We start from the raw sequence: 26,011 nt of genomic DNA, 5'->3' as shown, positions 1-26,011 counted from the left end.
TATACCAACGCTGCGCTCTTTGGAGATATCGAATATCCAATGTATCAATGTATTATTTCTACCAATCGCCGAAGCACAGATTCATACCTTCCTTGCAGCAATTGCTTGCTTTATACAAAATATAATGTTATAAACCAAGTACCATAAATAGATTCAGCCATCCAAACAGCTATCCAAATACCCAACCATCCCTACAACCCCCCTCCCTCCACCTCCACCACATCCCCAACCCTAATCGTCCTCCCCCTCGTTCCAGGATCAACACACATATGCCCCCCAAAAAACACCTTCCCCTCAAACCTCCTCGTCCTCGCCAGCGTCACAAACGGCTCCTCATCCTTCACCCCCGTCACCTGATCCACACACACCATATAACACCTCCTACACGCCCCAAGCATCTTAAACCCCACCCCCCCAATCCTCACAGCCCCCCACTGATCCTCCGCATACGCCTCCCCGCCGCCGCGAGACCCAACAACCACATTCCCCCGAAACACCGCCGCATCAGCTTCTTTACCGCCGGTGGAGCGGATGGTGGCGTTGAGCGCGTCTAAGCTCGCGCGGTGGACTAGAAGAATCGGGCTTTCATTCGATAAGAGGATTGGGCGCGGCGCCATGGCACACTCGCTATCAGAGTCTGGTGGTGTGGGGGGAAAGGCGCCGGGAATGGAGGCCCATGATGGGGGCCTCTTGGGGCGCTGGTGCCGCTGCATATGCGCCTTTGAGTGGCGAGTGGTCAGACCGGCGCCGCCGGCTGGGAAGCGTGCGAGGGTGCATGGAACAGCGAGAGCGTCGGAGAAGAAGGCGCTGATGTGCGGTTGTGCGTATGTCTGCGCCGCGACATTATCACCGCATACGCGAGCGCCGAGTGCGCGCTGCGCAGGCTCAAAGAGCGAAGGGTCAGGGGAGAGGGGGACGAGGAGGCACTGGTCGAGGTATGTGACTATGAGGTGGCCTGTTGCGAAGTTGATAGAGGGTCGGAGGAGGGCCATGCGCGGGTACCGCTTTTGGCTGAGGGCTTGGCCGGTGCCTTTGTGGATGAGACACCATTCGCGGTCCCAGGCGAGGCCTTCGGGGCGGACTTCCCAGTCGGTGGAGGGGGGGATGGGGAGGCCGCCGCAGCTTTTGATGGGGAAGATGGTGAGGGACTCGACGTAGAGGGTGTTTTCGGTGGAGGGGGGAAGGGGGATTTGGGAGGGGGAGGGGGCGTTCTCGACGTAGAATTCCTGGATGAATTCGATGAATCGGTCGATATCGCGGAGGGTGCTCATGGCACCTAGACTGGCTCGAATGACGCCGGTGGGCTTGCCGGAGATTATGTCGTTGTCGCCGCCGCATCTGTAACCTGCGGAGAAATTTCTCCTAAGCTCCCATGGCGAGAGGTCGAGGGCTTTGGCTATGCCACCGGGGTTGCAGAGTCCACCAGTTCGGATATGTATTTTCCGAACCGTTGCTAGCTTCTCGACCTCGGTGTTGCTGACCCATGCACCATGACTATCCATCAAGTTGAATGTGACAATAGGACCTTGTGTAGACTTGTCCTCGAAGGAATGAGCGTCTCTCACGTAAAGCCGACATACGTCAGCCCCATTAGCATGTTTCAGCAGCCTGAGGCTAGAGTAGAGCTTTTGTGCTAAAGACAGCGTGTGCTCGGATATACTATCCATCGACGCATACAGCTCCTTATGGACATCCATAGCTATTCCGAGGGCCATAATATTGTGCATTGGTAGGGTACCATCCTCAAGACTCGCGTGTATATTTTCAACCTTTGGCTCATGCCATTGCTCCTTGATACAAGCGACAGTCTCGACCGTTCCACCTCCAAAATATTTGCGGCCCTGCAGGACATCTGCAGAGTCTCTTCGCACTATCAGCGCCCCTAGGTCCGGGAAGCCGAAGATTTTATTGAAGCTGAGGACTGTAAAATCCGGGGCGTTCCGGACATCACCTAGGTCTAGCTTCGAGGTTGACACCAGAGCCGCCGCATCCAGCAGCGTATATATCTTTGATGTCCCCTCAGAAGCCGTGCGCAATTGGCCTGTCCAACGGAGTGGTAGCCTCCTTCCATTCATGTTCGATTGTGCAGGATAGGCAAAAAGCGCCAACCGGCCGTCCCCGCCACCATTGAAGAACGGCAGCGATCCAGATATCATAGCCTCAACATCGTTGCTGCCAAGGCAAAGGCTTTCTACAGCCGTTTCCCTAACGCCAACGAGGCTTGTATGTGAGTCGCTGTGGTAGCCATATGTGAAACCATCGTCACGCGAGCGGAATGCATCCATGACGAGTTTTATCCCAGCAGTCGCATTGGCGACGAAGACGACATCGAAATCGACCGGGTCGGCATTGGAAAACTCCAGAACCCTTATCCGTACATCGTCAATCCGCGCCGTAGATGCCTGGGAGGAGGGGGAGGCAGAGTGGGGGTTTCCGTAGAGGTTCGATATCATTTCGGTGGCGAACCGCTCCATGAGAGACTTTGCGTAGAGAGTTGTTCCGGCATGGTCGAGGTATATTTCATCTACATCGACAATTAGTTTCCTAATATTAAATATTAAATATAACTGATTTACGCATACCTTTGAGCATGGGATACTCCCTCTCTCGCATGAGATCCACTTGCTCGTTCATATCTGACATCCAAGTGCTTGTCCCCATGGGAAACAAGCATGCACAGTATTCAGGGGGGATGCCGCAAGAATCCTACTCTTGCCATACAACTTCTATAACTTTGCATATTAAGAACGCATGTATGGGCATTAGCAGATTGATATCTCATCCACCTTCCCGTCTGTATCCACGATCCAAGAGTCGCTCATCGGAGCTCGCCTCGCGTCGGTCGGAGATACCTCGGGTGGCAATTGACCCCTTGCATATCGGCAAATCGTATCTCCGTTACCGTCTAAGCCTTGCATCCTAGGCAGAAATTATTTGTAGAGCTTCAGTAAAATCCTTGGGGTGGATATACAGCGACAAGCATCACTACCATCAAAATGTTACGGCCACGCATTATCCGGGCACTGCCGACTCTGCGGAGATCGATACACAGACTGCCGCCTTTGGAGAAGTTCCAGGAGGGTATTCCGGGCCTCCTCACTCAGGATGGCTTCAGAATTGCGTGGACCGAATACCAAGGGTTGATGCTTGAGAAGCTCAATGCCCTCACAGTTGGTGCGTATTCTCTTGGATGGCTTCTACAATCCCTCTCGCCCTGGCAATTTGCTTGTACAAGTGCACGACTCTGCAATTGACTCGCGCTGCCCTCCCTCCCGTCATCCACCACCCCTTCTGAAGCCTCCGGCTAACACCACCTAGGATCCGGAGAAGACTACTCGAGCTCGACCAAGAACCTCCTCATCAAGTACGCGCGCCAGCCATCCATGGCGTCCCTCTTCAACCACGCCTCCATGGCGCACAACAACCACTTCTTCTTCTCCACCCTCTCGACCGAGACGACCACCATGCCCGCCTCCCTGCAACGCGGTCTCGAAGCCTCCTTCTCCTCAATCGACACCCTGCGCAAGGAATTCGTCGCAACCGCCAACGCCATGTTCGGCCCCGGCTTCGTCTGGCTCGTCAAGACCAAGGAGGGCAAATACGCGCTCCTCACCACCTACATCGCCGGCTCCCCTTACCCAGGCGCCCACTGGCGCCGCCAGACTAAGGACATGAACACCGAGTCCGCGCCTGTGTCTGCCGACCCGGCTAATGCGGCCGAGTACTACCGCCAGCAGGCTATTGCGAATATGCCGATTGCCAACACGGTCGGTGCGCATGGTCCGTTCAGCGCGTCGGCGAAGTCGGCGCCGGGAGGTGTGGATGTTAACCCGATATTGTGTGTGAGCACGTGGCAGCACGTGTACATGCCGGATTGGGGTGTGCTCCAGAAGAAGCAGTTCTTGGAGGCGTGGTGGGATCGCATTGATTGGAATGTGGTGGCGGATGCGGCTGGGGATAGCAAGTTCCAGGGCCCGCAGTTCACGCGGTAGGGGAGGAAAGGGGGGGTGATTGTAGCATATATAAAAAGGCGTTTTAGGCTTACATAGAGACGTGTATAGTAGGCAGTGTACGATGAGTGTTGGCACGGTGGCTATATTGAGAAGTATAGAATTGTATCATCATGGTGGTGCAAGTCTTTGAATTACGCATAGTGAATGGATTTCGATTCTGCAGCATCTCTCCTTAATGGTCGAACTACTTGACAGATATCAACACACGCCGTCGCCTCCGACAAGTGCGGCCAAACGTAATATACGGCCACCCATCTTCGCGCCCCTTATTCCGAGCGGATTGATGAGTGATCTAAGGAAGCCTGCATTCAAATTTTGGTCCAGACACGGCAAGGAACCCGCAGCAAAGGAATACAAATATGATTCTTCATTCAAGCCACCCATTCGCCTCCCATACCTCTACTCCAAACTCAACCCCCTACTCCAAATCAATAACCACCCGTCCCTGCAACTTCCCCCCCTCCATCTCCTTAAACACCTCCGTCAGATTATCCAGCTTCTCAACCCTCATATGCGTCGACACCAGTCCCCTCGCCGCCAACTCCAACACCTCCGCCGCCTCCCTCTGATTACCCACCGCCGACCCCACAATCGTCAACTGCCTCGCCACCAACGACCCGGGATCCGCACTCGCAATCGGCACCAGCTCCCCCTCCGGCATACCCACACACACCACCGTTCCCCCAAACCTCAGCAAGCCCAGGGACTGCGCATACGCCTTGTTCACCGCCGTGCACACAATCACGGCGTGCGCTCCAAGGCCACCAGTAACCTTCTTAATCTCCTCCGCCAGTCCCTTATCATCGAACTTCGTGACATCGAAGAACGCCTCCGCGCCACTCTCCTTGACTAACTCCTCCTTAGACCCGTGATCAACTCCAATCATCCTCAATCCCATCCCCTTAGCACCAATCTGGATAGCCAGATGTCCCAGTCCACCGCCCGCACCGGCGATGACGACGAATTGACCAGACTGTGCGCCGGATTTGCGGAGCGCGGCGTAGGAGGTTAGACCGGCGCAGAGAAGGGGCGCGGCGGCTTCGGATTTTAGACCGGCGGGGATGGGGGTTACGTAGGAGGCGGGGGCGAGGACGTATTGTTGGAAGGTGCCGGGGGTGTAGTAGCCGGAGATCTTTTGGTTCTAGGTTGCGTGTTAGCTAGTGTAGAGGAAGAGAGGGGGGAGGGGGGACGTACGAAGCACACGCCGTCGGCGCCCACGGAGCAGGCGGCGCAGGAGCCGCAGGCGTAGGAGATCCACTAGGAGGCATTAGTTTGGGTTTCTTGGATGGTTTTGGGAGGGGGATGCAAACCTTAATACCAACGCGGTCGCCGACCTTGACGTTGCTAGGTCCGGCAGCGGGGCCGAGCTTGTGAATGACGCCGACGCCCTCGTGGCCGCCGACCTGACCGGGCTGAGTAGGGAAGGGGAGGCCCTTCCAGGAGTTTGTCATGACGCCCAGGTCGGAGTGGCAGACGCCGGAGTGGGTGCTGGGGGGTGGTTAGCGGGGTGTGCTCGCTCTGGGGACTGTAGGTTTGGGAGGTAGGCAGATGCAGATGGACTTACAGGCGCACGAGGACCTCGCCGGGGCCGGGGGTGGGAGTGTCGAGCGTCTCGATCTTGGTGGACATTGTGCCGGGGGCATCGTAGACGGCGGCTTTGTAGGTGGCGGGGATGTCGAAGGTCTGGGGAGCTGCTGCTGCTTCGGCCATTTTGAGATGCGGGGTGTCGAGGCGACGAGGATCTGGGGATGTGGGTTGCTTGGAGGTGGTAAGGGATGGATGAGAAGTGTAGGTAGGGTCTTTTCAATTCACTTGTGGGATGGAGGTGAGATGATGAAGTGTTCAAGCTCTGAGAATGGGCTGATGTAGAAATGTTGTATATATATGAGAATTTTATCTATAGACCCCGCGTTGATCAAAGTTACTCCGACTATCCGCGCCCTTTCATCCGTAGAGGAAGCTGTATCCTCGGCGTTGATGGGGCTTAGAGGGGGGTGGCTGTCGAAATGTCCGAGTCAGTGAGTTTGGCGTTGTTTAGGGTGGTACAGGTGGGTGGGTGCGACGGAGGTGGGGGGTGGAAATTGCGGGGTAGGTTGGGGTTAACCTCGCTTGAAACGCTTGGGGGGGTGACGTTGCGATCAACAAGCTTTTTGGAACTCCACGCGGGTTTGTCGGGGGTTGAGTTTCTATGCTCCGTAGTGGAACATATACCCCGTGTCCGTGGTGTATATAGTGCGTATGGTATAGAAATAAGGTGATTACTCAAGTGTTGAGTTTAGTATTTAAAGGTGAGACACTATACCGGAGGGTCCTCTCTATATCCACATGTCCTGCCTGTGATCCAGGCTGGCATAATAAAACAGGTCTCGTAAAGAATAGATACAGGAACACAACCAAGAGTTTGTGGCGCTGCTCGACTTTATAATATTCCATTAGTCCAGCGAATGCACAAGGTGCGGGGAACGCAACAGGCCGAGGCTGACTTCATATGCCCCTCCAACATAACATGATAACCGCTGTATGACACTCTCCATCCTCACAACACTCCCATAACCCATCATCTTTCTGAAATCATCCTCCTATACCCTCAAAGCATCTCTAATCCCTATCCAACCCCAACCCCCATCCCCCACCATGTCCTCAACTGCTCCCTCCGCCGCCTCTAACCCCTCCCCCTCCTCCCCCGCTCCCCCCAACTACTCTGCCTTCCAAACCGAGCTCTACACCTCCTCCATCCTCCACGGCAAGAAACCCCTCATAACCACCAACCCCAACAAGCTCGAGGAACAAGCCCGCGCCGCCCTCCCCCTGCGCTCATACAACTATGTCGCCGGCGGCGCCGGCGAGCGCGCCACCATGGACGCGAACCGGCAGGCGTTCCGGCGGTGGGCGCTCGTGCCGCGCATGTTGAGGGATACGTCGGCGAAGAAGGTGGGGGTGGAGTTGTTTGGGGTTAAGTATGGTGAGTGCGCGGGGTCTACGGGGTGTCATATAAAGGGGAGGGATGGAGTAGGGCTAATAGGTGTGCAGATTCACCCATCTTAATGGCGCCGGTGGGCGTGCAAACTATCTTTCACAAGGATAGGGAAGTCGGTCTCGCAAAAGCATGCGCAGACATCGGAGTCCCCTACATCATGTCCACAGCAGCAAGCAGCACCATCGAAGAAGTCGCCGAGGCATCAGGATCGGGGCACCGGTTCGTCTTCCCCCTCTCTCTATTTTCTAAAGAAACCCCCCACTAACCCCCCCCCAGCTGGTTCCAACTCTACTGGCCCTCCACAGACGCCATAACGCGCTCCCTCCTCACCCGCGCCACCACCTCCGGCTTCAGCGTGCTAGTAGTAACCCTCGACACCTGGTCCCTCGCCTGGCGCCCCGCAGACCTAGACGAAGGTTACATCCCCTTCATGGAAGGCGTGGGCAACGCAGTCGGGTTCAGCGATCCTGTATTCCGCGCCGGGTTTGCGGCTGCTATGGATGGGGCGACGCCGGAGGAGAAAATCGGACATGCGAGTGCGGGGTGGGTGAGGGAGGTGTGTCCGGGGCGGAGTAGGACGTGGGAGGATTTGAAGATGTTGAGGGGGTGGTGGGGGGGGAAGATTGTGTTGAAGGGGATTCAACACGTCGACGACGCTAGACTAGCAGTTGAAGCCGGTATGGACGGTATAGTGGTATCTAACCACGGCGGGCGACAAGTCGACGGGGCGATTGGATCTCTTGAAGTTCTTCCTGAGATTGCAGCTGCGGTAGGGGATAAAATCACCGTCTTATTCGACTCGGGCATCCGGACGGGGGTGGATGTTATTAAAGCCCTCAGTCTCGGCGCAGAAGCAGTGCTAGTAGGACGGCCAGCTGTGTATGGATTCGCAGTCGGTGGCGCGGAAGGGGCGAAACAGGTGTTGAGGGGGTTATTGGCGGATTTCGAGATGAGTTTGGGGTTGGCGGGTATTGATGGGGTGGAGGGGTGTAAGCCGGAGATTCTGAGGAGGGTGGAGGGGGGTGGGAGTTTGAGGAGCTCGAATTAAAAAGGGGGGGGGGGTGGCAGAGCTGGTCTTAGGTTGGTAGAGTAGTATTGGGTATGGATTTCACTTCTCTATGGCGATGACAGTGGAGCGGATGATACTTATTGATCCGGCGGGCTTTTTAAATCCATAAAGTTCTAGAAAACATATCCATCCACCATCTCCAATCCACACTCCCATCCACCCTTCTCCCCCCTTCCCCTCCCCACACCCCCATCACACCCCAAATCCCCCAACCCTTTGCAAATGCCACCCCTCCTCCCTCCACCCCTCGTCATCCTCATCGGGCATCGTACACGCCATCCCAACCTCCACGCACCCTTCACACAACTTCCCCAGCCCACACAACACGCCCACCTCCCAGCATCCATCACATCACACGCAAAGCGGATTCCCTCATCATCTTCCTCCTCTCTCCTCAGGTTCGCAGAACGTACAATCCACACCCTCACCCATACAGGCGGCACAAGGTTTGGGAATCCGAACAGACGACTCCGAGTTCATGGCAGCGCGCGCATTTCACCTCCTCCTTATCCTCCTCGATATCCTCCTCCCCCTCCTCCTCGCTATCTTCCTCCACGCTATCCTCCTCCTCCCCCCTCGCGCCTTCCCTATGGTAAGCAAGCAAGACAAACGTTCGCTCCTTTCCACCTTCCACCCTTCTACTACCCCCCCCCCCCCCCCGGGCAAAGCCCCTCCCTCGTTCCTTCCTTCCTTGCTAGGTATAATAAGAGAGATATGATGTAGATGTTAGCGTTTACCTACCTACCCATTTGGGGTTATTCATGGAGTTGGTGTGGTTGTTTAGTGTATGCATCATTTCTTCACTTTTGCTCACACTCTACGCTCATTTCTCACTTTTTTTTGTCATACGATCAACACACGAGAACTCGCATTGGCCTTTTTTTTTGGTTTCATTTATATTGATGTTTTTTTCATTATTTATTTCATTTAATTCCTCGCATTTCAAGTTTCGTAAAACCGCCCCGTAGCTCGTAGCCTCCCAAAAATGAAATAATAACTCCAAACTAGAAGACTCCCAAACCCAAACCGAAACCCAAGCATAGCCCAGTGCAGTGCAGTATAAAAAATCCATCCCAGTCCGTTCAGACGCCTGCGCCCCCTCCCCCCCCCCCAAAAAAAAAGAACCTCCATGCTCATCCATCATAAGCCATCACAATCTCACCCAAATCCCCCCTCCGCTCCCCCTTGCCGCCAGCCAAGCTAAGCTAGTCCCGCCAGCCGTCTCCCAAATACGCTCTTCCCGAAACAACCCCCTTGCACACCACCACAGCTCCAAAAAAAAAAAAAAAAAAATAACAAAGAAGAAGAGGGTTGAGATAATCTTGAGACTATTCATACAAGAAGCAGAACAGAACCATAACCACACAAAACGACAAGTGATAAAGAGAGGGAACAAAGCAAACTCTCTAAAAAAAGGTATGGTGATTTCGTACAAGAGGTAATGCATGCAAAGCCATCCCAACATCGAACACTGCCCGAAGAGCCTATTGTGAGCCATCAGCTCCGCGCCCGCGGCATGTCGATATTCTCCTCACCCCCTCACCCCCCGGCCACATTCTTTATATCTAATATAATTCCCCACCCTTTCTCTCCCTTTCCTTACTTCCCACAAAAACGCTCTCGGGGCGGGTCAGCCACTTTCGCTATCGCATCTGCCGCAACTCCCTTTTTTTTGGTTGGTTTTGTTTATGCTTTGCCCTAGGTGGAGGGAGCGAGTGAGTAGACGGGTTTGTTGGTCGATGATGGTGGTGGTGGCGTTTTTTTTCTTGTTTGTTTCGTTTCGTTTCGTTTCGTTTTGCGGCGGGCGGGTTGATGGGAAGAGGTGGTATGTGTATAAGGTAGAGCGCGCGTGCGTGGCAGGGGGGTGAGCAGTATGTGTGATGCGGTGCTGAGAAGAGGGTCCATGTATCCGCCGTGCCAGCCAGCAGTAGTCTCACCACCTCAAACCCTGCCAGCCAACGTGCAGTCGAGCGAGCGACGTGACAAATGTAGCGGCACCAGGCCAGCTACACGCATCATCCGCACCTCCTATCCCTCTTACACACACACACACACACATATACACACACAACACCCCCTCTCTCCCTCCATCTCTCTCTCTCTCTCACGCACACAAACACCTCAATCCATATAAAACTCCCCCCTCAACATCCTCTCCCCTACCTCATCCGGCTTCCTCCTCTCCCTCCTCTGCGGCACCGGCAGCGGCTGCGTCCTCGCCTGCGGCTGGGCCACCACCTGATCTCCCCCCTCACTCCTCGCCCTCCCATGCAGCGGCGGTCCCTGACCTCCCTGCCCACTCATACTCCCAAACCCCGCCCCCCCAACCGGTGGCGAACTCCCCATCATAGGTCTATGCACCGCGCTCGCCGCTCTCTCCCTAAACTGCTCCGACCAATTCAGACCCCCCGCATCACTCGGGCTTCTGGACTTAGTCTGCGGACTCGTCGGTCCCCCTCCGCTGCCGCGGGGAAACAACCCCGATGACCCGCCGAAGGACATATGTCTCGTGAACGGGGTGGTCGGCACACTACCCCCCGAATCGGGGGAATCGTCTTCGATAGCTGATTCCGAGACCGCGGAGTTAGGCAGGCTGGAAGAGGCGGTCGAGGAGGCGATGCTGGCGCGGCGGTCGCGCGGGAAGAAGTTTGGTGCCCCCGCGGAGCTGGAGAGGGGGGAGCCGGAGAGGCCGAGGGTGGAGATGGACATGCGGCGGCGGGAAGAGGGGGTGGGGAGCGGGGCGGTGGTGGAGGTGGAGGTGGAGGTGGTGGAGGAAGGGGGGGAGGGGTTTTGGCGGCCGGGAGGGGTGCCGTTGGTGCCGTTGGTGGGGGCGCCGCGGGGACCGAAGATGGCGGAGAAGGTTGCGCTGGAGAAGGAGCCGCGGCGGCGGTGGTGGTCGGGGGTAGGGGTAGGGGTGTCGTCGGTCATTGTTGGGGATGTGGTGGGTGTGGTGGTGGATGGAGGTGTTGGCTTTGTGGTGGTGTGGTGTGGCGGGTGAATGGATGTATGTGGGATTGGTAATGAGGTGTCGGGGTTGTTCGTGCGGAGATATTGGGTTCGTAGATGTGAACTGTAGATTGGAGACTTGGTCAGCGTCTCTCCTCTCCTCGTGGTCTACTGCCTGACGACGCCACTGACCTTGTCACTTCCGCGGAATGCCTCGGGTGGGCGGAGTAGGTATTGCAGCGGCGAGGTGGTGCGTCTTTGTTGGGTGGCGTAGCTGTCGACAGCAGTATCGTCGTTGCGGGGTTCACCCTCTTTATATACTGCACAGCTGGCAAATTCGTCCGTGAATGGGAGTATGAGTAATTGTATGCCTTTCTCCGGTTCGCTTTGAGTCGTGACGCAGCAGCAGCAGCAGCTTCAGGCGAATCGAGCTCTCGTTCGTTTCAGTCAGAGCTCTCTCTCGGTTCGTACAGGCAGCTATGGAGCAGCTGTATCTCTCTCTCTCTGCTGTGACCTCGCAATCGGATCTTTCTTGCAAGGCAAACGATGTTTCGTGATGTTGGTTCTAATATGAAGGATGGAAAGGAACCTTTTGTGAAAGAGGGGAAAATGGGGGGAGGCAGGATATATTGGTGGTGGATGGATTGTGGGTTTGTATAGTAGGCACAGGTAGGTAGTGTAGGTATGTGGTGTTCTGGTTCTGGGTTAGGCGTACATAAGCACGCACGTATCTTAGCGTAATCAGGGATAGCGGCCGGCGATTGGGAAGGGTTGTTTGGTGTAGTTGGGGCGGGGGGAAGAAGGGAAGGGTGGTAGGGGGTAGGTGTGGCGAATGGGAGAGCTTGGATTGGGGGGGGAGGGGGGGAAGGTTAATAGGCGATTAGAGGTGGGTGGTGGAGTAGGTTAGTGGTAGATTGTGGGGTAAGAAGGGTCGAAGGGTAGAGGGGACCGGGGGAAGGGTGAGAGGGATGAGGTGTTAGCGGGATGGAGGGATGGAAGGACCACTAACATGTGTTATAGAGGGAGAGGAGGGGGATGGTTAGAGGGGGACTATAGTAGAGTATAGTTGGTATTAGTTAGTAGTGGTAGATCGGGGATAGTTAGAGAGAAACTATGTTAGTGTATAGTGAGGTAGTTCGGGGATTTGGATGGGGAATTTGAATTAGGGATTGGGAATTGGGATGGAAGATGGAAGGAATGATGATGTAGTCTGTCTAAGGGAGGGCGGCTAGAATGCTGGGGTAACCACTACTCATTAACCACAGTATGCAGCGGGATGGAAGAGGGTGGAATGGGGCAGGGCGGGATAGGGTAGGATGGGGTAGGATGGGGTAGGACAGGATAGGATGAGGTGATGACAAGCTTTGGGGGCAAGTGGTAGTGGGTTGGATGCTAGGTGCTGTGTAATGTTATACGACGATATATATATATATATGTATATATTATTACATGTGGCCATTACAGAGTAACAGAAATAAGAGGGACGGGAGGATAAGAGAGTGAGTGCCTAGGTGCATGAGTGTTTGAGTGGATAGTGCTTAAGTGGATGAACCGTAAATGCGCGACCGCCTACGTGAATGCGTGTCGTGTCCGTGCATCATGTCCTCCTCTATGCACGATTACTATAATTCGCCAAACATTATTGGCAACGTAAGACAGTATATGGTATCGTCAACAGCATTTGGTTCTGCACCACAATTTGCCGATTGGTGGTTGTAGCTGTAGTCGTCTGTAGTCTGTATAGTGGTAGCAGTAGTGGTAGTTCAGCAGAGTAACGCACACACACGTCGCTCTCCCTTCTCCTAGCATGGATAATAGCATTCCGTCATGTCGATAGAAGCAGTTTTATACCATAGAAGTAGAAGTAGAAGCAGAAGCAGAAGCGAAGCAAGAACAGTCGTACGATACTAGCTGGGTGTGCAACCGAAGATAGACAGCGGGCAGTTGAAGAAAAGACGGGACGGTAGAGGCTGTGTAAGTTAGTTAGTCTAGCCGTGTCTATTCCATCATCCTATTCCTGTCCTCCAATCCCTATATGGCTGTATTCCGTATGGTGGGCTCGTTGTTTTCTGGTCTGCTGGTCTCTAAAGTATGGTAGACAGCAGCTACTAACTAAACTAACTGCTTTCTTCAACGGCGGCTGGTAACAACACACTACGTCATCGATGGTTGATTGACTTGTGTGTAAACTCGTGTGTGTGATTGTTAGGCGCACATGATTGTTCGTCTGTGTCCTGGCCTTGTCTTTATGCGTACGTAGGGTGGCGACAAAGACGACAGACAGCAACGGGGGATTGCCACCTATACCCTTTTTGCAGCTCCAACTCTGGTAACAGTTAGAGAATAAAGGACCCTCTCCCTCGGCTCCCTTGACTGCTGGACTGGATCCCCACTACACACACTACCACTACACTACCACCCGTTCCTCTCGTCCCTTCGTCCCTTCGTCCCTTCGCGCATTCTGTCCCTTGTGTCCCTTACCTCATACTGCACTCATGTCTCAAATGTCGTCTTTCACATGCAAAAACTATGCTATGCTAAAAGTGCGGCCTTGGAAGTCAGGCTAGTTAGAGGTGCTGGTGTATTCAATCCCTATTGCCAAGGAACACTGCTTGATGAATGCCTGAGGACAACTTCTGACTGACACTGCTGTGCTGAATAGTAACACCATCACTTTCGTGGTAGAACAGTTGGTATAGGAGTAAAAGGATACGTGGTTTCTTCACCTCCTCGCTTCTCTTTCTTCAATTGACTGCAACTGCCGTACTGCATGTATGCAGAGTGGTATCACAGACTGCGAGTGACTGACTCTACCACTTTACAGCAGCAGCAGCAGAAGCTATCAGCCTGAACACTACGGACGCATGTTTGTGTTCATCCGGTGTCTGGCTGTATGTCTGTCTGTATGTATGTCTATCGGTATATGTATGCTGTATATGTGTGTATGCAGTCGCCAGTCGGTGTCTACACAACCTGTCGTCTTGTTCTGTCGTCCTGTCTTCTTGCCCATCTGTCTCCACACACGGCACATAAGAGGATACAGCACCACAAGTCTCGGCCCTCACCCACTGCCAGCCCACTGCCAAACCCACTGCCAATCCACGGAAACCAAGAACCACAGGAACTAAAATCCCAGCTCAGCTCACGGAGAAACACAACTACGGGGCTAGCAGAGTACTCACAACACAGGAAACAACTTCAACGGCGATCGATCGTACAATCACACAATATCACAGGTGGACAATCAACCGCAGAGAGACACCACATCATACCACGCACAACAGGACTCCATGCACAAACAAACATCCAGATAGATGACTGTTAACCCATCTTATGCATCCACTCAACCACTGCATACAGTACCACCACTCACGATTCACGATTCACCACCCACCACCACCCACCACTCACCACTCAACGAGTCGGAATGTTACAGACCACCTTAGCCCCCTAATCGCCCCCCCCCGTAGCTCCGTTTCATCCAAGTGCCGGGCCATCTCAGGGGCCCAGCCACCACTCACCACCGTCCACTCCCAGCTGTCCCCATGCACCACCACCCTGCCCTGCAGAATGTGAGACGTAGCCTGTCCTCTCTCCAGTTCTGACCACCGCCGCCACCATACATACCACATACCACAGAGGCCAAAAAAAAACAGAAGCCGGCCGAACGAACGAAAAAAAAGACGGACCGACCAAGAAACTGACAGGAGCTATATCCCTAGTTTAGGGAGTTAGTCGAAGTTATACAGACAGGCCATACACCCTATCAAGACATCAAGACTCAAGTTCCTGCCCACTTCTAGTCAGGGAAACAAGTAGTATGCCATGCCAGTCGTCCAATCCCAAGGGGGACTGGCGGCTAGTATGAGGGTATCCCCGTCCGTATAAACCCACCCTTCCCCCCCAGTTCCCAGTTCACTTCCCTCGCCGAATTTTAACCTTCTTCTCTCCTCCCTCCCTCCCTCCTCCCCAGCTCGACCTCCCCCTGCCCAGCATTGACCTCCTCTTCTCTTCTTCTCCGTACCTCCTCTTCTCGTCTCCTCTCTTCCATACCTCCCTCCCGCTTCCCACCTCAGACAACAAACACACCTGCGATTCACCTTCCCCTTCCCACCAACCCCCCTTACCTCCGACACGATACGATACACCCACCGTATCCACCTCGCCGATCCCAAGGGCGACGTCATACATCCACCCCATCCCAGCCACAGCTACCGATCGGCGCGAGACGCCCGATTGACGCGGGTGTGCCGATCGAGCTACACAGGAACAAGGGGAGTGGCCTGTATTCGAAGGGGCCCACGGACGAGGAAAGGGATTTGTTTAAACGACTTGGTATGGGAGAGAAGGGAGGGTAATCGGAGTTTGTTGTTGTTATTGCCAGCTTTGACCCGCTTTCTCTGGAGAAGGTGTCCGTGTCTACAGCAGCAACGATAATTGTTGGTCACTGCACGATTGTTCAAGGGAGGCCGCCATCCAATCGCTCGGGATACGATACGATATAGGAAGCTGGACAATACCTCGGAGGAAAGAGATACAGGAATTGCAGGCCCCAATCAGTCAATCCCGAACTACACCCTCGACGCTGATCTACGCATACACATACCAACCCAGGTGTGTGATCCGCAACCACCCAAAGGGATCGGCACGCACTTCAAACAGCCCTGCGACGGACGCGAATTTTTGATCCTCGAACGGACGGACGGACACCCGCGCACACCACGCGGGCGCGAACAAAGAAGGTGCAACGTTTAGCGCTGCGGCGGTTTCTCTTCTATTTCGACATCACCTCTTTCGTTATCTCTTTTATATTTTATTTCTTTGTTTGTTGTTTCTGAGGGTCAAAACCTCTTATCTTCTTTCCTATCTGCAACTTTTTTCGACAGAGGATATACTCAAGACGACAACGCGAGACGGAAGGAAACTTTGTCGGTGCTGGCACGACACCGATTTCTATCTACGTTTGAGCGGCTGAAGGGATATATCTTCAAGGAACCGGCTCTCTTCTTTCTTACTGCCATTTGAGCAGCTAGCTACTTTGTCTGGACCGCTTGGCATCGATCACCGCCGCCAAGCTACCTTCTCCAGGCCGGCCCTCACCATCACCCACCTGGCCTCCAACCCTCACCACCACCCATCCGGGTCTCCAGGCCTCACCCTCACCCTCACCACCCTCATCCCATGACGAACCACCTCGACCTCACCCTCTCCCCCACCCGCGCCAACATGCTCCTCTCCCCCTCCAACCCCCCCACGCGCATGACCCTCCGCCGCGGCCCCCCTTCCTTCGACCACGGCCCCCTCTCCGCCACCACCTCCCGCTCAACCTTCGCGCGCCTCCTCGCCTCCCCCCCGCCATCCCCCAGCCTCCCCGCCCTGGTCCCACGGCACGGGAAACCCCCTCCCTCGCCCACCCCGCGGCGCCTACGGCGGCTAACCCGGTTTCTCATCTGGGTCTTTGGGGTCTCGACAATAGTCTACTACGCCACCGCCCTCCTGCGCGCACACCGGCACCTCCCCTCCATGGGCGCCTGGTCCACCGACTCCGGCACCTCCTACGAGCTCGTAGGCGACGACTCACTCCCCGACTTCCCCACCCCCGTCGTCGTGACCGATTCCTCCGGGAAACCGCGCTGGACAATCTCCATCCCCCCCCACACGGCCTTCCCCCTCCACCCCTCCGACTACGCCGAGCTCTGCGCCCAAACCGGGGAAATAGCCACCCACGTATCCAGCCTACTCCACAAATCCGCCCCTCCCGCCGCGCATAAGCCATACTCGCACATCGATCCCAACTTCCTCGACCCCACCCTCGCCGACCGTCTCGGTCTCCTCCTCTCCGCCGCCCAAGCCGCGGGACTAACATACCGCCCTTCCCGCCCTCCTCCGCCTCCACTACTAGGGGAATCCTTCTCCTCCCTCTCTCTCCCGCCCTGCACGCGCTCCCTAACCGTAACCCTCGAGACCCCCTCCGCAGGGCTCGCACCAACCCTAATGCTCCTCTGGACCGCCTACGGCCTCGCCCTCTCCGAAGACCGCGCCTTCTTCATCGACGACACGAGGTGGCCCTACGGTTCATACACCGATTTCTTCCTCCCTCCCCCGCCCGCAACATGCCGTCCCCCGCCGCGTCACCACATAACCCCGTGTCCGCACTCAGCAGCCCACCTCCTCGTCTCCGCAGCGACAACCCCCCACACCTTCGGCGGCGCCTTCCACGACGCCTTCGAAGACGCGCATCGCGCCGGCAATGCGCGACAGAAACCCATTTTCGACCTCGCGAGGAAGGGCTACGAAGCCCTCTTCCACCTCAAGCCCGAGGATGCCACGCACGTCTCAGATCGCCTCGCCGAACTCCGCTCAATGGTCGCCCATCCCGAGACACCCGGGAAGATAGTAGCCATGCACATCCGCCACGGCGACGCGCACCCTCTATCCTTCCAATACCGCGACGCCTACATCCCAACCCCCCACTACACCTCCGCCGCGCACTCCCTCCTCTCCACCTCCTTCCCCTCCACCACCCCTTCCGCCTCCTCCCACCGCGCTAGGAGCGTCTTCGTAGTCGCCTCCGACGACCCAGACGTCTACACCGACGACGACCTCATCGGCTCCGTGCGCGCGCAATCGGTTATCAAACTCGCATCCCGCCCGCCCCTTTCGGCGTCGCAGGAAAAAGGGGAGCCGGATGAGAGGGGTATGTTTAGACGCTTTATTGAGGCGCCGGTGGGGTGGGAGGGGGGGTTTTTTGCGGGGATGTTTTGGGGACTTGGGAAGGGCGGGGAGGTGGGGGGGGAGGGGTGGAGGTTGAGGGGTTTGGTGGGACGGGCGTATTTGTTGGATTTGGCTGTGCTTGCTGGGGCGGGTGGGGGGGAGGGGGAGGGAGGGGGGATTGTGTGTGGAGTTGGGAGTATGGGGTGTAAAATCCTTGCTGTGATGGGGGGGTGGGAGATGGTTGAGAAGGGGGGGTGGGTTAATGTTGATGGGGAGTTTGGGTGGAGGGGCGTGAGTTGGTAGATTTTCTGCCCCTTTCTTCCCTCTTGCCCGCTTCAAGGACTCTGTGTGTGTGTGTGTGTGTTGTTGGTGTTATTGAAAAAAGCATATTGAAAAATCTAGCGATGGGTAAAAAGGCGGGGTTGCATTGGCGTTTTGGGGGGGGGGGGGTACATAGACGGGAACTCGGAAAACTCACTCACTCACTCACTCACCTATTTTGAGGAGGAGGAGGAAGGGAGGAAGGAAGCAGCTAGTGGCAGGACGCACAGCAGCAATGGCATAGTACAGCAATAGCATACAGAGCGAGAACAGGCATGTCGCAATAGATATAGCATATACAAGAAATCCAAATTCGGAATCACAAATCACCTACCTACATACCTACATTACCTACACAAATGTGCCTAGTTAAACTAACTAACTAATTAACTAACTAATTACCTCCCAAGATAATATATAAATAAAACGCCAGCATAACAAAACCCACCAGCCCCAAACCCACCCAACCTCTGCCAATCCAATGCCGCCGCCATCCGCCATGTGTGTGGGGGTGGGATTTCAGTGCCATGGTGTATGTAGTGTGTATAAGAAGGCGTATCGCGCCTTCCTATATTAAAGAGCGAAGGAAGGGAAGGAGCCATGGGAGGAAGAAGCCATGGGAGGAAGAAGCGATGGGAGGAAGGGGCGATGGGAGGAAGGAGCGATGGGAGGAAGGAGGGAACGAACGAACGAGGTGTCTTCGCTCGGCGCAGGGAAGGCGCGAGGGAGCTCATAAGCTGTGTTCGGAGGGAAGGAGCGGTGGGGAGTGGATAGAGATTTGAGAGGGGAGAAGCGAAGGAAGGGGGTGGCGAGGGAAGGAGCGAACTAGTTAGCAGGTGAGGATATACATAAATAGGAGAAAAAAGGAGGGGAAGCGTTGTATAAAAACTATTCATTTTTTTTACGTTGTTTTTTTCTAGTTAAGATTCCCCATCTGTAGTAAAAAAAGATGAGGAAGAGATTGAAGGCATTAGATAAGTATTCTTTTTTTTGGTCTTTTCGTATTTTAATATTCCCCAAACCCGAACAGAACAAAGTAAACAACCATCCTCCTCGGTTACGGTTCATCCACTCCGAGACCGTCACAGACAGCCTCGGGATGGACAATGAAGAATGGAAAAGCGAACAGCGGTAAAGATAAAAGCAGAGATAAAAAGATGATAAAAAACAGCACGAGAGAAGAGGAGAAAGGTGACGAAGCAAGCAAGGGGAATCTGATCAACAGGGCCCCCCACCATCCCCTCGCAACCCCTCCCTCTCGCACCGAAGAAACGAAAGAAATAAAAATCGCGCGGTAGACGACAAACGAAAAGAGCAACCAGCCACATCCAGGGCAGGAAAGACACGATGTTAGCTTCCGCTCACTTCATCCTCTTCCTCCCCCTCCCCTCTCCCTCCCCCGCCCCCCTCTTCCCCTCCCTCCCAGCACTCCCCCCTTCTACTCCCCCCCTAAGACTCCCCACAAGCCACCCAAGCTTCTCACCATAAACCGCCGGCGCCGCCCTCCCCCCAAACGCCTCCTTCGCCTCCTCCAGCACCCCCACCACCCCGCGCCCCGCATCCCCCAAATCCGCCAATCCATCGACCAAAAACCGCTCCCCCCCCGCAGGGGGCTCGCTCCCAAAGAAGCGGGCAAAGATATTCCGATCCGTCAAGGGGAGAGTCTGCTGACGCGTCCCCTTCCATGTGGGCGTGGCGTAGACGTCGATATTGCGCTTCGAGAGATCCAGCAGCGTGAGGGCGAGGGACTCAGCAGCAGCCTGGCGAGCAGCCATAGACAACGGTGCGCGCGCTTCGTGAACACGAGCCAGGATCGCGGCAACAGCTTCAGAAACAGCATTTGCAGCGAACTTAACATCATGCACCACCACCGACGGCCCCCCCGCAGCAGCAGCACGCGGTCGCGTAGCCGCATACGCATCCAACTTCGCCAGCGCTGCCGCCGCTCTCGCGCGCTGCTTACGGAAGAAACTAGCCGCGCAATGGGACGACGGGACGAGCGCGCGGAGATGGCGAAATAGATCCGGGTTCGCGAGCGCGGCGTGAGCGAGTGTCTTCTCGAGGTCGGTGGGGAAGAGGAGAGGGGAGGAGGGGTCGGCGGGGAGGGCTGAGAAGATGTCGGGCCTGTAGTCGTCGCGGGTTGCGGGGGAGAAGGAAGCGAGGATGTCGCGGATATCTGTTATTCTCGCTGCTGTGGCGGCGGCGGGGGAGGGCTCGACGTAGGACGGGGCGATGCGGAGGTCGCAGTCGAGTTCCTGGAATAGATGTGGCCCCGAGGCCGTGATGTGGTGGTAGGCGTCTGCGTTTGCGGGGGCGCGGGAGAAGCCGCGGGGGGAGAGGGGGAGGGGAGTGGATTTGTCGGAGGTGGAGAGGGTGTGTGAGGCGATTTGGTCGAGGAGCCAGAAGATGTGTCGGCAGGGGCCGGGGTCGGAGTCGCAGTGGCAGGTTAGGCTGCGGTACTCTGAGTCTGGGGCGCCGACGCGGACGGAGAAGCTGACTGTCTCGAAGATCTGGAAGGCGAAGTACTCGGAGCCTTCGGAGGGGTTGTAGACGGAGCAGTGGCCGAGGGTGAAGGGTTCGTTGAGGCCGGCGCGGGCGCGGCGGGTGGTGCTGCGGGTGAGGCGGCTGGTGTCGTAGCGGAGTTTGGTGTGTGCGGAGCGCAGGATCGAGGCGTCTTCGGGGCTGGAGTCTTCGCCGGAGTCGTCGTTGCTGTCCTCGTCGGAGGAGGCGTCGGAGGAGTCGTTGCTGGGCTGGGTAGCACCATCTTCTGGGCGGGTGGATGCCATCCTGGAGAGGGAGAGTCGGGAGAAGCCTGAGGTGGGAGAAGACATATGCGCCTGAGGTTGAGGATGGGATGCTGGATGAGGTGTGAGAGGGAGAAACTCATGATGGCTTCCATTGAGTCTTATAGTCCTCGCCGGACAGCATCCCGGCGTGTTGGTTGGTGTTTGCCTTCGGCCTGAACCGTCAGTAGCAGCAGCAGTAGCAAGGCTTTCCGGCCTAAAATCGGCAATGCGGTGAATAATGTGATATCGAGGAGGGTCAGGCCCAAGGCCTCCTCTCTAACCTTTCCAACGGCGCTTGCACAGCATCCAGGGCGGCGGATCTCCATCAGATGGAAAGTATGAGAAATGATACCAGGCCGGCCATGGCGAGGCCCAGTGCATGAGTACATCGCGTTGGGGTTTTTTTTATCACGGAACCTGCCTTCTGTGACCTCAGAGCACAAGGTATGGTGACTTGCGAGGTAATGCGGGCGTTGCTATCTTTCTCGAGCTTGTCATGCCGGTTAAGCCACAATATCCACACAGCATCATTGAACCGCCCGGCGGTAGCGAGTTAAAAGCCGCAGACGCCTGAAGCGAGCAACTAGGATGACAGCCCCGTCGTCCCCGCCGTCCCCTATGGTGGGATATCAAACGACGCCCCCTCACAGAGGCCTCATTTTTCTTCTGCATCCGCGCGTGCCCGGAATAACCGTAAGCGTCATAGTCCCCGCCGTCGACGATGATAGTAGAACTTGCTTTTCCCATTTCTCATCAGGCCACCGCGACACTGCCCGCGGATCCTGGCTGAGGCAGAGAGAATAGGACTTGTATCATGCCGTGAAACAAGACGAGACTTTGATACTGTTAGTCTTGCGGTGCAGGGAGATCGTAACTTCGACATGTAGAGCCAGAGGGATTGATGTTGGGGGCGGAGACATTCCTGCCCGAAATGGACGACTTACAAGGGTTGAGGACCGACGATAGACTCTAGATGAGAGCTCCGTGGAGAAAGCTGTACCGTCATCGGCCGAGTTTGGATCATCCCATTGTTGCAGTATCAGAATCGCAGAATTGCTGTTGGTTAGGCTGCCACATTTGGTGCTGTTTTCCTCTGCCTCCCTCTCTGCCTGGTCTTGAACTTGGCCTCGGTGGCCCGCATGGCCGCCGATATGGTCTCCGAGTGGCCGCCGGTGAGGTCTCCGAGCAGGTCGAGCCGTAGGTCTAAGTCCCGCGGCCATTTCAGAGGCCATGTCACCCCATTATATGTCTGTGATTGCCGCAGGCAGCATAGTTAAGCGGGTAGTGGTGTGGTGATCCTGCTACCTACAGTGTGGCGCAGGTTGATTTAATGAGGCGATGCCCACTCCACCACCACAACCCTACTACAAGCGCGTGTAATTCTCAGATATCTCCTCAATGCTACTGTACCTCATAAGAGAATTCCGAGAGAATAGCGGCCAGGCAGATAAATTACACCACTGAATTGTACAGTACTGGACTGTGATGTCCAACTCAGGCTTAAGTGCCGGGGGCTATGCACAATAGATCAGTGAGTGTTACTGCCAACGGTCTCATCCAACATGGCCATCTCCACTTCTCGAATACTTCTCGAAAACTAGGAAATATCCTGCATGTACTCTCAATCAAGTGATCTCCACGCTAGGCTTCAGCAAGAACGACGGCCGCATAGGCACGAGCAAAGAGAAGCAGCTGTCGTGGCTCCTCTCAGACTCATCTCCGATGCGGTGTCCAAAGTCCATTGCCGCGGAGATTCACCGACTCTGTGTTTCCTCACCAATCTAAATATCACATATGATTCTTCCATGAGAGATCCCTTTCCACAATGTAGATCAATCCCCTTCTAGATTCTGAACAGCCCGCCCAAGGCCACGAGCAGAATTAGACATCCCCTATCCCGCACCATGGGATTTAGACAGACGATGGCTCCCGCTCTCGATCGTCCAATCGCGAGCGCGCATCGCCCAAAACCACAAAGACCTTAAATCCCACAGCCGAGGGAAACGTGCTTCCTCTTCCTTCCACGATGCGGGAAACGGTCGCCAGCCAATGCTTGGCCGAGTGCAGGGTAGTGAGTGACGCGGGAGACGGAGCCTTGTGGCGATGCTGGTTGTTGGTTTAGGCCCCCAATATTTGGCCCTGTGAGCGAGGAGCAAAGAAGGAAGGAAGGAAGGAGGGAGGAAAAGGTCGCGCGAGCACGGAAGTACGATTGTGGGGATATTTGGAATCGAGGATTGGGGTGTTGGTAACAGAGTAATTGCCGATACGACGTGACTCTAGGATTGAACAATATCGATATCTGTTGGAAGGAGAAGGGCCGTTGCAGTCTTGACCACCGGCTGAGTACTAATGGCAGGTGCAACCGCAACTTACAACACAAAAGACCCAGATCCAAATCCACAATAGCAGGGCAATCATAGCACCCGGCCTCCCCAACGCCCTCTCCCCCATCCTCCAAGGTTGTCCACCCAACACCCCCTTTTCCCACCCACTCGCCTCTCCCCATTCCCCAGCACCACCCCTCTCACGAAACCCTCCCCTCCACCTCCCCGCCTCAGCCGCAGCCCTCCCCCATCAACGCGGTCGCATTAAAGTAACCGCCCCCAAATGAATTGGTCACACATGCATACAGAGCACGGATCGCGTACAGCACCACGAAGCGAACGGCCAGCCGCGGACGCTGCTTTACCGCCGGCGTCCGTGGGGGCGGGTAACATAGATGCACGTCTTGTGGGGAGGGGGAGTTAAAAGTGGTGCCTTGTCACCTCATTTGCGGCCGCGGCATTTGTGCTCGTTTGCAGGAATGTGAGGAGGAGGGAGGGTGTGGTGATGGCAGGGCTGGCGGACGGCTTCACCGCTTGGGGGGAGAGGAGGGGAGTGAGGTGAGGCGCGGTCCGAACGTCGTTCAATACGCGGTTGCCTGAGGAGACGAGGGTTCACGGTGACTGAGCAAGAGAGTGGGAGAAACGGCATTCCCATTTCATTCATTCGTATCTAGAACCGGCTGCTCAAACTATTATGTGATATTAGGTAATCTATATATCTGTTTCCTGTTGTTCCAAACGCCGCCCAACACAATTATTTACACTCCGGCATACCATCCTCGGAGCCAGCCAATCCATACTCCCAACCATCCATCCCCGCAGCGACCGTATCACAGGCCGGCCCTTAGTTCTTCTCCCGCTTCTCCCACACGATCATGGCCGGGGTGAGCGGCCGCGAGAACAGCGAGCTGTAATCCGTGCCCACAACCTCGTTGACTCCGTCAGGCAGCCTCCACTTGAACTCGCGCACCATGGTCGCGATGATGGTCCCGAGCTGCAGGCTGGCGAATTGCTCGCCGATGCAGCGGTGGCGACCGGCGCCAAAGGGCAGGTAAGGCGACGTGGCGCCCTTGCTGATCATGCCGTAACCGTAGTCCTCGTGCTCCTCCTTGATGTCGCCCATCTGGACGCCGGCCGCGCCGGCATCCCAGCGGTGGGGATCCCACTTGAGGGGCTCGGGGAAGTACTCCTCCATCCGCGCGGTGACACCGGCGGAGGAGAGGAGGGTGTGGGTTGTTGGGATGACGAAGTTGGTTCCGGGGACGGGCATGGGGGACTTGACTTTGCGGAGGATGGAGTGGATGGGGGTGTGGAGACGGAGGGTCTCCTTGAGGACGGCGTTGTTCAGGGTGAGCTTGTTGAAGTTCTCGTAGGTCAAGGGAGGGAGGTCGGGGCCGAGGACGCGGAGCTGTTCTTGGTAGAGTTCCTCGATGATATCGGGGCGGGCGGCGAGGTTAAGCATCATCCAGGAGCTGGTAGACGAGGAGGAGTGTTGTCCGGCCATGAGCATGGCAATCATCATGTGCGAAATCTCCTTGTCGGGGATGGGGGTGCCGTCCTTGTAAACCGCTGCCATCAGATGGCGGATCAAATCGTGCTCATTCTCATCTGGGATGTTTCCAGCGCGACGTTCCTGGATGATCTCCATGTATGTCTCGGAAAGGATTCTCTGAGCGCGATCGCGAGCACGGTTTTGTGGCAGAGGTGCCCAGTGAAGCATGAAGTTGATTGGGGTGAAGCCCATGTCGAGGTCGTGGAAGAGGTTGGCAAAGACGGCGTTGAACCTGGATCGGACTTCCTTTCCTTGGAGTGTACGGGAAGCGGTGTAGATGGTGATCTCAGACATGGCTGCGGGAAGGTCGGTTTTGCCGCTGGGGCCCTTGAATGCCGGGCTGGTCTTGATGAAGTTGGTGACCTCCTGGACGATAAGGGGCACGTAGGACCTGAACGTCTCGGTGGTAAGACTGACTTTCACGAACTGCGCCAGTTAGCCACTAATCATTTCTCAGTGTATTTAAACCCCATACCTTCTTCTGCTCCATGAGCTTCGCGTTGGGACAATCGTAGACAACTCCGGTACCGAAAACTGGCGTGGTGAGTTTTGTGTAGATCTCCTCGGCGTTGACGTCCTTGAGTTTGCCATTGAGGATGAACTCGTTGCCAGCTGTTCCAAGGTATACGGTGGTCTTCTTTCCGAGAAGAATGAAGGTGAAGATATCGCCATACTACTAAAGTCAGCTTGGTCCTTCGCCCAGCACTTTCACGTTCACGAACCTTTTCTCTGCACTTGAAGAAGAAGGGATATGGGTCCATTCCATAGCTGATAGTGTTTCCAAGGATTGGGAACCAGTGGAAAACAAGCGGTGGCTCGTTGGGGTTCTGGGGAAGGAGCTGGCTCAAGACATTGAGGACGACAGCGAGAGCGATGAACGACGCGAATCCAACGGCTGCCACGACGGCGAGGCCGCGCTCGGAAATCTGCGCATTGATTGGGATCAGGACGGCCTGAGTGAGGCTCTCTGTTATGCCCATTGTGCCGTATGTGTTCGGCGGGGGAACGGTCCAGGTAGTCGGGGTGAATTCGTAGGAACCAAAGTGGTATTTGGTTAGGACAGGAGGGAGGGACAGGAGGCAATTTGTATAGTTTTCTGGGGAGATAATCGAATTAGGAAAGGCGGCTATGATTGGCCCCTCGAATCGTTGGCAGTATTTCATTAAAGTTGCTTAGTGTCATGGCTCCTTTCCCGCAGTTGCCACCGCCCGGCAAAATCAATTATATTAGCTTAGCGTATACATTATAGCCAATGAGAGTGCGCTTATAGGAATTTGAGATTGACCCCAGAATTCCAAGGCACAAACCT

General features: G+C 55.6%; 8 protein-coding genes across 8 annotated transcripts; 3 read left to right on the top strand and 5 right to left on the bottom strand.

Moving 5' to 3' along the window:
- Positions 1–33: 33 nt before the first annotated feature.
- On the bottom strand, positions 34–2,814 carry VE01_00614 (uncharacterized protein). The gene is made up of 2 exons (XM_018270142.2): positions 2,583–2,814; positions 34–2,524 (listed from the first exon to the last, which is right to left on the bottom strand). The coding sequence occupies exons 1-2, from the start codon at positions 2,659–2,661 to the stop codon at positions 192–194; spliced, it is 2,412 nt and encodes an 803-aa protein (XP_018135148.2). The 5' UTR covers positions 2,662–2,814; the 3' UTR covers positions 34–191.
- Positions 2,815–2,969: 155 nt separating this feature from the next.
- On the top strand, positions 2,970–4,176 carry VE01_00613 (uncharacterized protein). The gene is made up of 2 exons (XM_018270141.2): positions 2,970–3,174; positions 3,319–4,176. Exons 1-2 carry the CDS (start codon positions 2,997–2,999, stop codon positions 3,990–3,992), a joined length of 852 nt encoding a protein of 283 aa, XP_018135155.1. The 5' UTR covers positions 2,970–2,996; the 3' UTR covers positions 3,993–4,176.
- Positions 4,177–4,428: 252 nt separating this feature from the next.
- On the bottom strand, positions 4,429–6,282 carry VE01_00612 (uncharacterized protein). The gene is made up of 4 exons (XM_018270140.2): positions 5,578–6,282; positions 5,324–5,501; positions 5,208–5,270; positions 4,429–5,154 (listed from the first exon to the last, which is right to left on the bottom strand). Exons 1-4 carry the CDS (start codon positions 5,721–5,723, stop codon positions 4,432–4,434), a joined length of 1,110 nt encoding a protein of 369 aa, XP_018135154.1. The 5' UTR covers positions 5,724–6,282; the 3' UTR covers positions 4,429–4,431.
- A 284-nt stretch (positions 6,283–6,566) lies between these two features.
- VE01_00611 (uncharacterized protein) lies at positions 6,567–8,038 on the top strand (the record flags this gene model as incomplete). Its single annotated transcript, XM_018270139.2, has 3 exons — positions 6,567–6,975; positions 7,044–7,209; positions 7,267–8,038. The coding sequence occupies exons 1-3, from the start codon at positions 6,648–6,650 to the stop codon at positions 8,036–8,038; spliced, it is 1,266 nt and encodes a 421-aa protein (XP_018135153.1). The 5' UTR covers positions 6,567–6,647.
- Positions 8,039–9,238: 1,200 nt separating this feature from the next.
- VE01_00610 (uncharacterized protein) lies at positions 9,239–11,765 on the bottom strand. Its single transcript, XM_059463287.1, has 2 exons — positions 11,198–11,765; positions 9,239–11,129 (listed from the first exon to the last, which is right to left on the bottom strand). Exon 2 carries the CDS (start codon positions 10,985–10,987, stop codon positions 10,181–10,183), a length of 807 nt encoding a protein of 268 aa, XP_059320121.1. The 5' UTR covers positions 10,988–11,129; positions 11,198–11,765; the 3' UTR covers positions 9,239–10,180.
- Positions 11,766–14,924: 3,159 nt separating this feature from the next.
- Positions 14,925–18,393, top strand: VE01_00609 (uncharacterized protein). The gene has a single exon (XM_018270137.2). It carries the CDS (start codon positions 16,187–16,189, stop codon positions 18,020–18,022), a length of 1,836 nt encoding a protein of 611 aa, XP_018135484.1. The 5' UTR covers positions 14,925–16,186; the 3' UTR covers positions 18,023–18,393.
- A 516-nt stretch (positions 18,394–18,909) lies between these two features.
- Positions 18,910–23,246, bottom strand: VE01_00608 (uncharacterized protein). Its single transcript, XM_018270136.2, has 2 exons — positions 21,771–23,246; positions 18,910–21,661 (listed from the first exon to the last, which is right to left on the bottom strand). The coding sequence occupies exon 2, from the start codon at positions 20,869–20,871 to the stop codon at positions 19,402–19,404; it is 1,470 nt and encodes a 489-aa protein (XP_018135485.1). The 5' UTR covers positions 20,872–21,661; positions 21,771–23,246; the 3' UTR covers positions 18,910–19,401.
- A 127-nt stretch (positions 23,247–23,373) lies between these two features.
- ERG11 (Lanosterol 14-alpha-demethylase) lies at positions 23,374–25,848 on the bottom strand. The gene is made up of 3 exons (XM_018270135.2): positions 25,425–25,848; positions 25,178–25,375; positions 23,374–25,128 (listed from the first exon to the last, which is right to left on the bottom strand). The coding sequence occupies exons 1-3, from the start codon at positions 25,680–25,682 to the stop codon at positions 23,995–23,997; spliced, it is 1,590 nt and encodes a 529-aa protein (XP_018135480.1). The 5' UTR covers positions 25,683–25,848; the 3' UTR covers positions 23,374–23,994.
- Between the last annotated feature and the right edge of the window lie 163 nt (positions 25,849–26,011).

Source organism: Pseudogymnoascus verrucosus (assembly GCF_001662655.1).
Source record: "Pseudogymnoascus verrucosus strain UAMH 10579 unplaced genomic scaffold scaffold_1, whole genome shotgun sequence".
NCBI lineage: Eukaryota > Fungi > Ascomycota > Leotiomycetes > Thelebolales > Thelebolaceae > Pseudogymnoascus > Pseudogymnoascus verrucosus.
This window is presented reverse-complemented; position numbering and strand designations above follow the sequence as displayed.

Coding starts and splice junctions, on each gene's coding strand:
- VE01_00614 (XM_018270142.2), bottom strand. CDS start 2,661: ATGGGGACAAGCACTTGGATGTCAGATATGAACGAGCAAGTGGATCTC. Junction 2,525..2,582: donor GGAGTATCCCATGCTCAAAG/GTATGCGTAAAT, acceptor TTGTCGATGTAG/ATGAAATATACCTCGACCAT.
- VE01_00613 (XM_018270141.2), top strand. CDS start 2,997: ATGTTACGGCCACGCATTATCCGGGCACTGCCGACTCTGCGGAGATCG. Junction 3,175..3,318: donor GCTCAATGCCCTCACAGTTG/GTGCGTATTCTC, acceptor AACACCACCTAG/GATCCGGAGAAGACTACTCG.
- VE01_00612 (XM_018270140.2), bottom strand. CDS start 5,723: ATGGCCGAAGCAGCAGCAGCTCCCCAGACCTTCGACATCCCCGCCACC. Junction 5,502..5,577: donor GGCGAGGTCCTCGTGCGCCT/GTAAGTCCATCT, acceptor ACCACCCCCCAG/CACCCACTCCGGCGTCTGCC. Junction 5,155..5,207: donor GCGCCGACGGCGTGTGCTTC/GTACGTCCCCCC, acceptor CACGCAACCTAG/AACCAAAAGATCTCCGGCTA.
- VE01_00610 (XM_059463287.1), bottom strand. CDS start 10,987: ATGACCGACGACACCCCTACCCCTACCCCCGACCACCACCGCCGCCGC.
- VE01_00609 (XM_018270137.2), top strand. CDS start 16,187: ATGACGAACCACCTCGACCTCACCCTCTCCCCCACCCGCGCCAACATG.
- VE01_00608 (XM_018270136.2), bottom strand. CDS start 20,871: ATGTCTTCTCCCACCTCAGGCTTCTCCCGACTCTCCCTCTCCAGGATG.
- ERG11 (XM_018270135.2), bottom strand. CDS start 25,682: ATGGGCATAACAGAGAGCCTCACTCAGGCCGTCCTGATCCCAATCAAT. Junction 25,376..25,424: donor TCTTCAAGTGCAGAGAAAAG/GTTCGTGAACGT, acceptor TGACTTTAGTAG/TATGGCGATATCTTCACCTT. Junction 25,129..25,177: donor AGCTCATGGAGCAGAAGAAG/GTATGGGGTTTA, acceptor TAACTGGCGCAG/TTCGTGAAAGTCAGTCTTAC.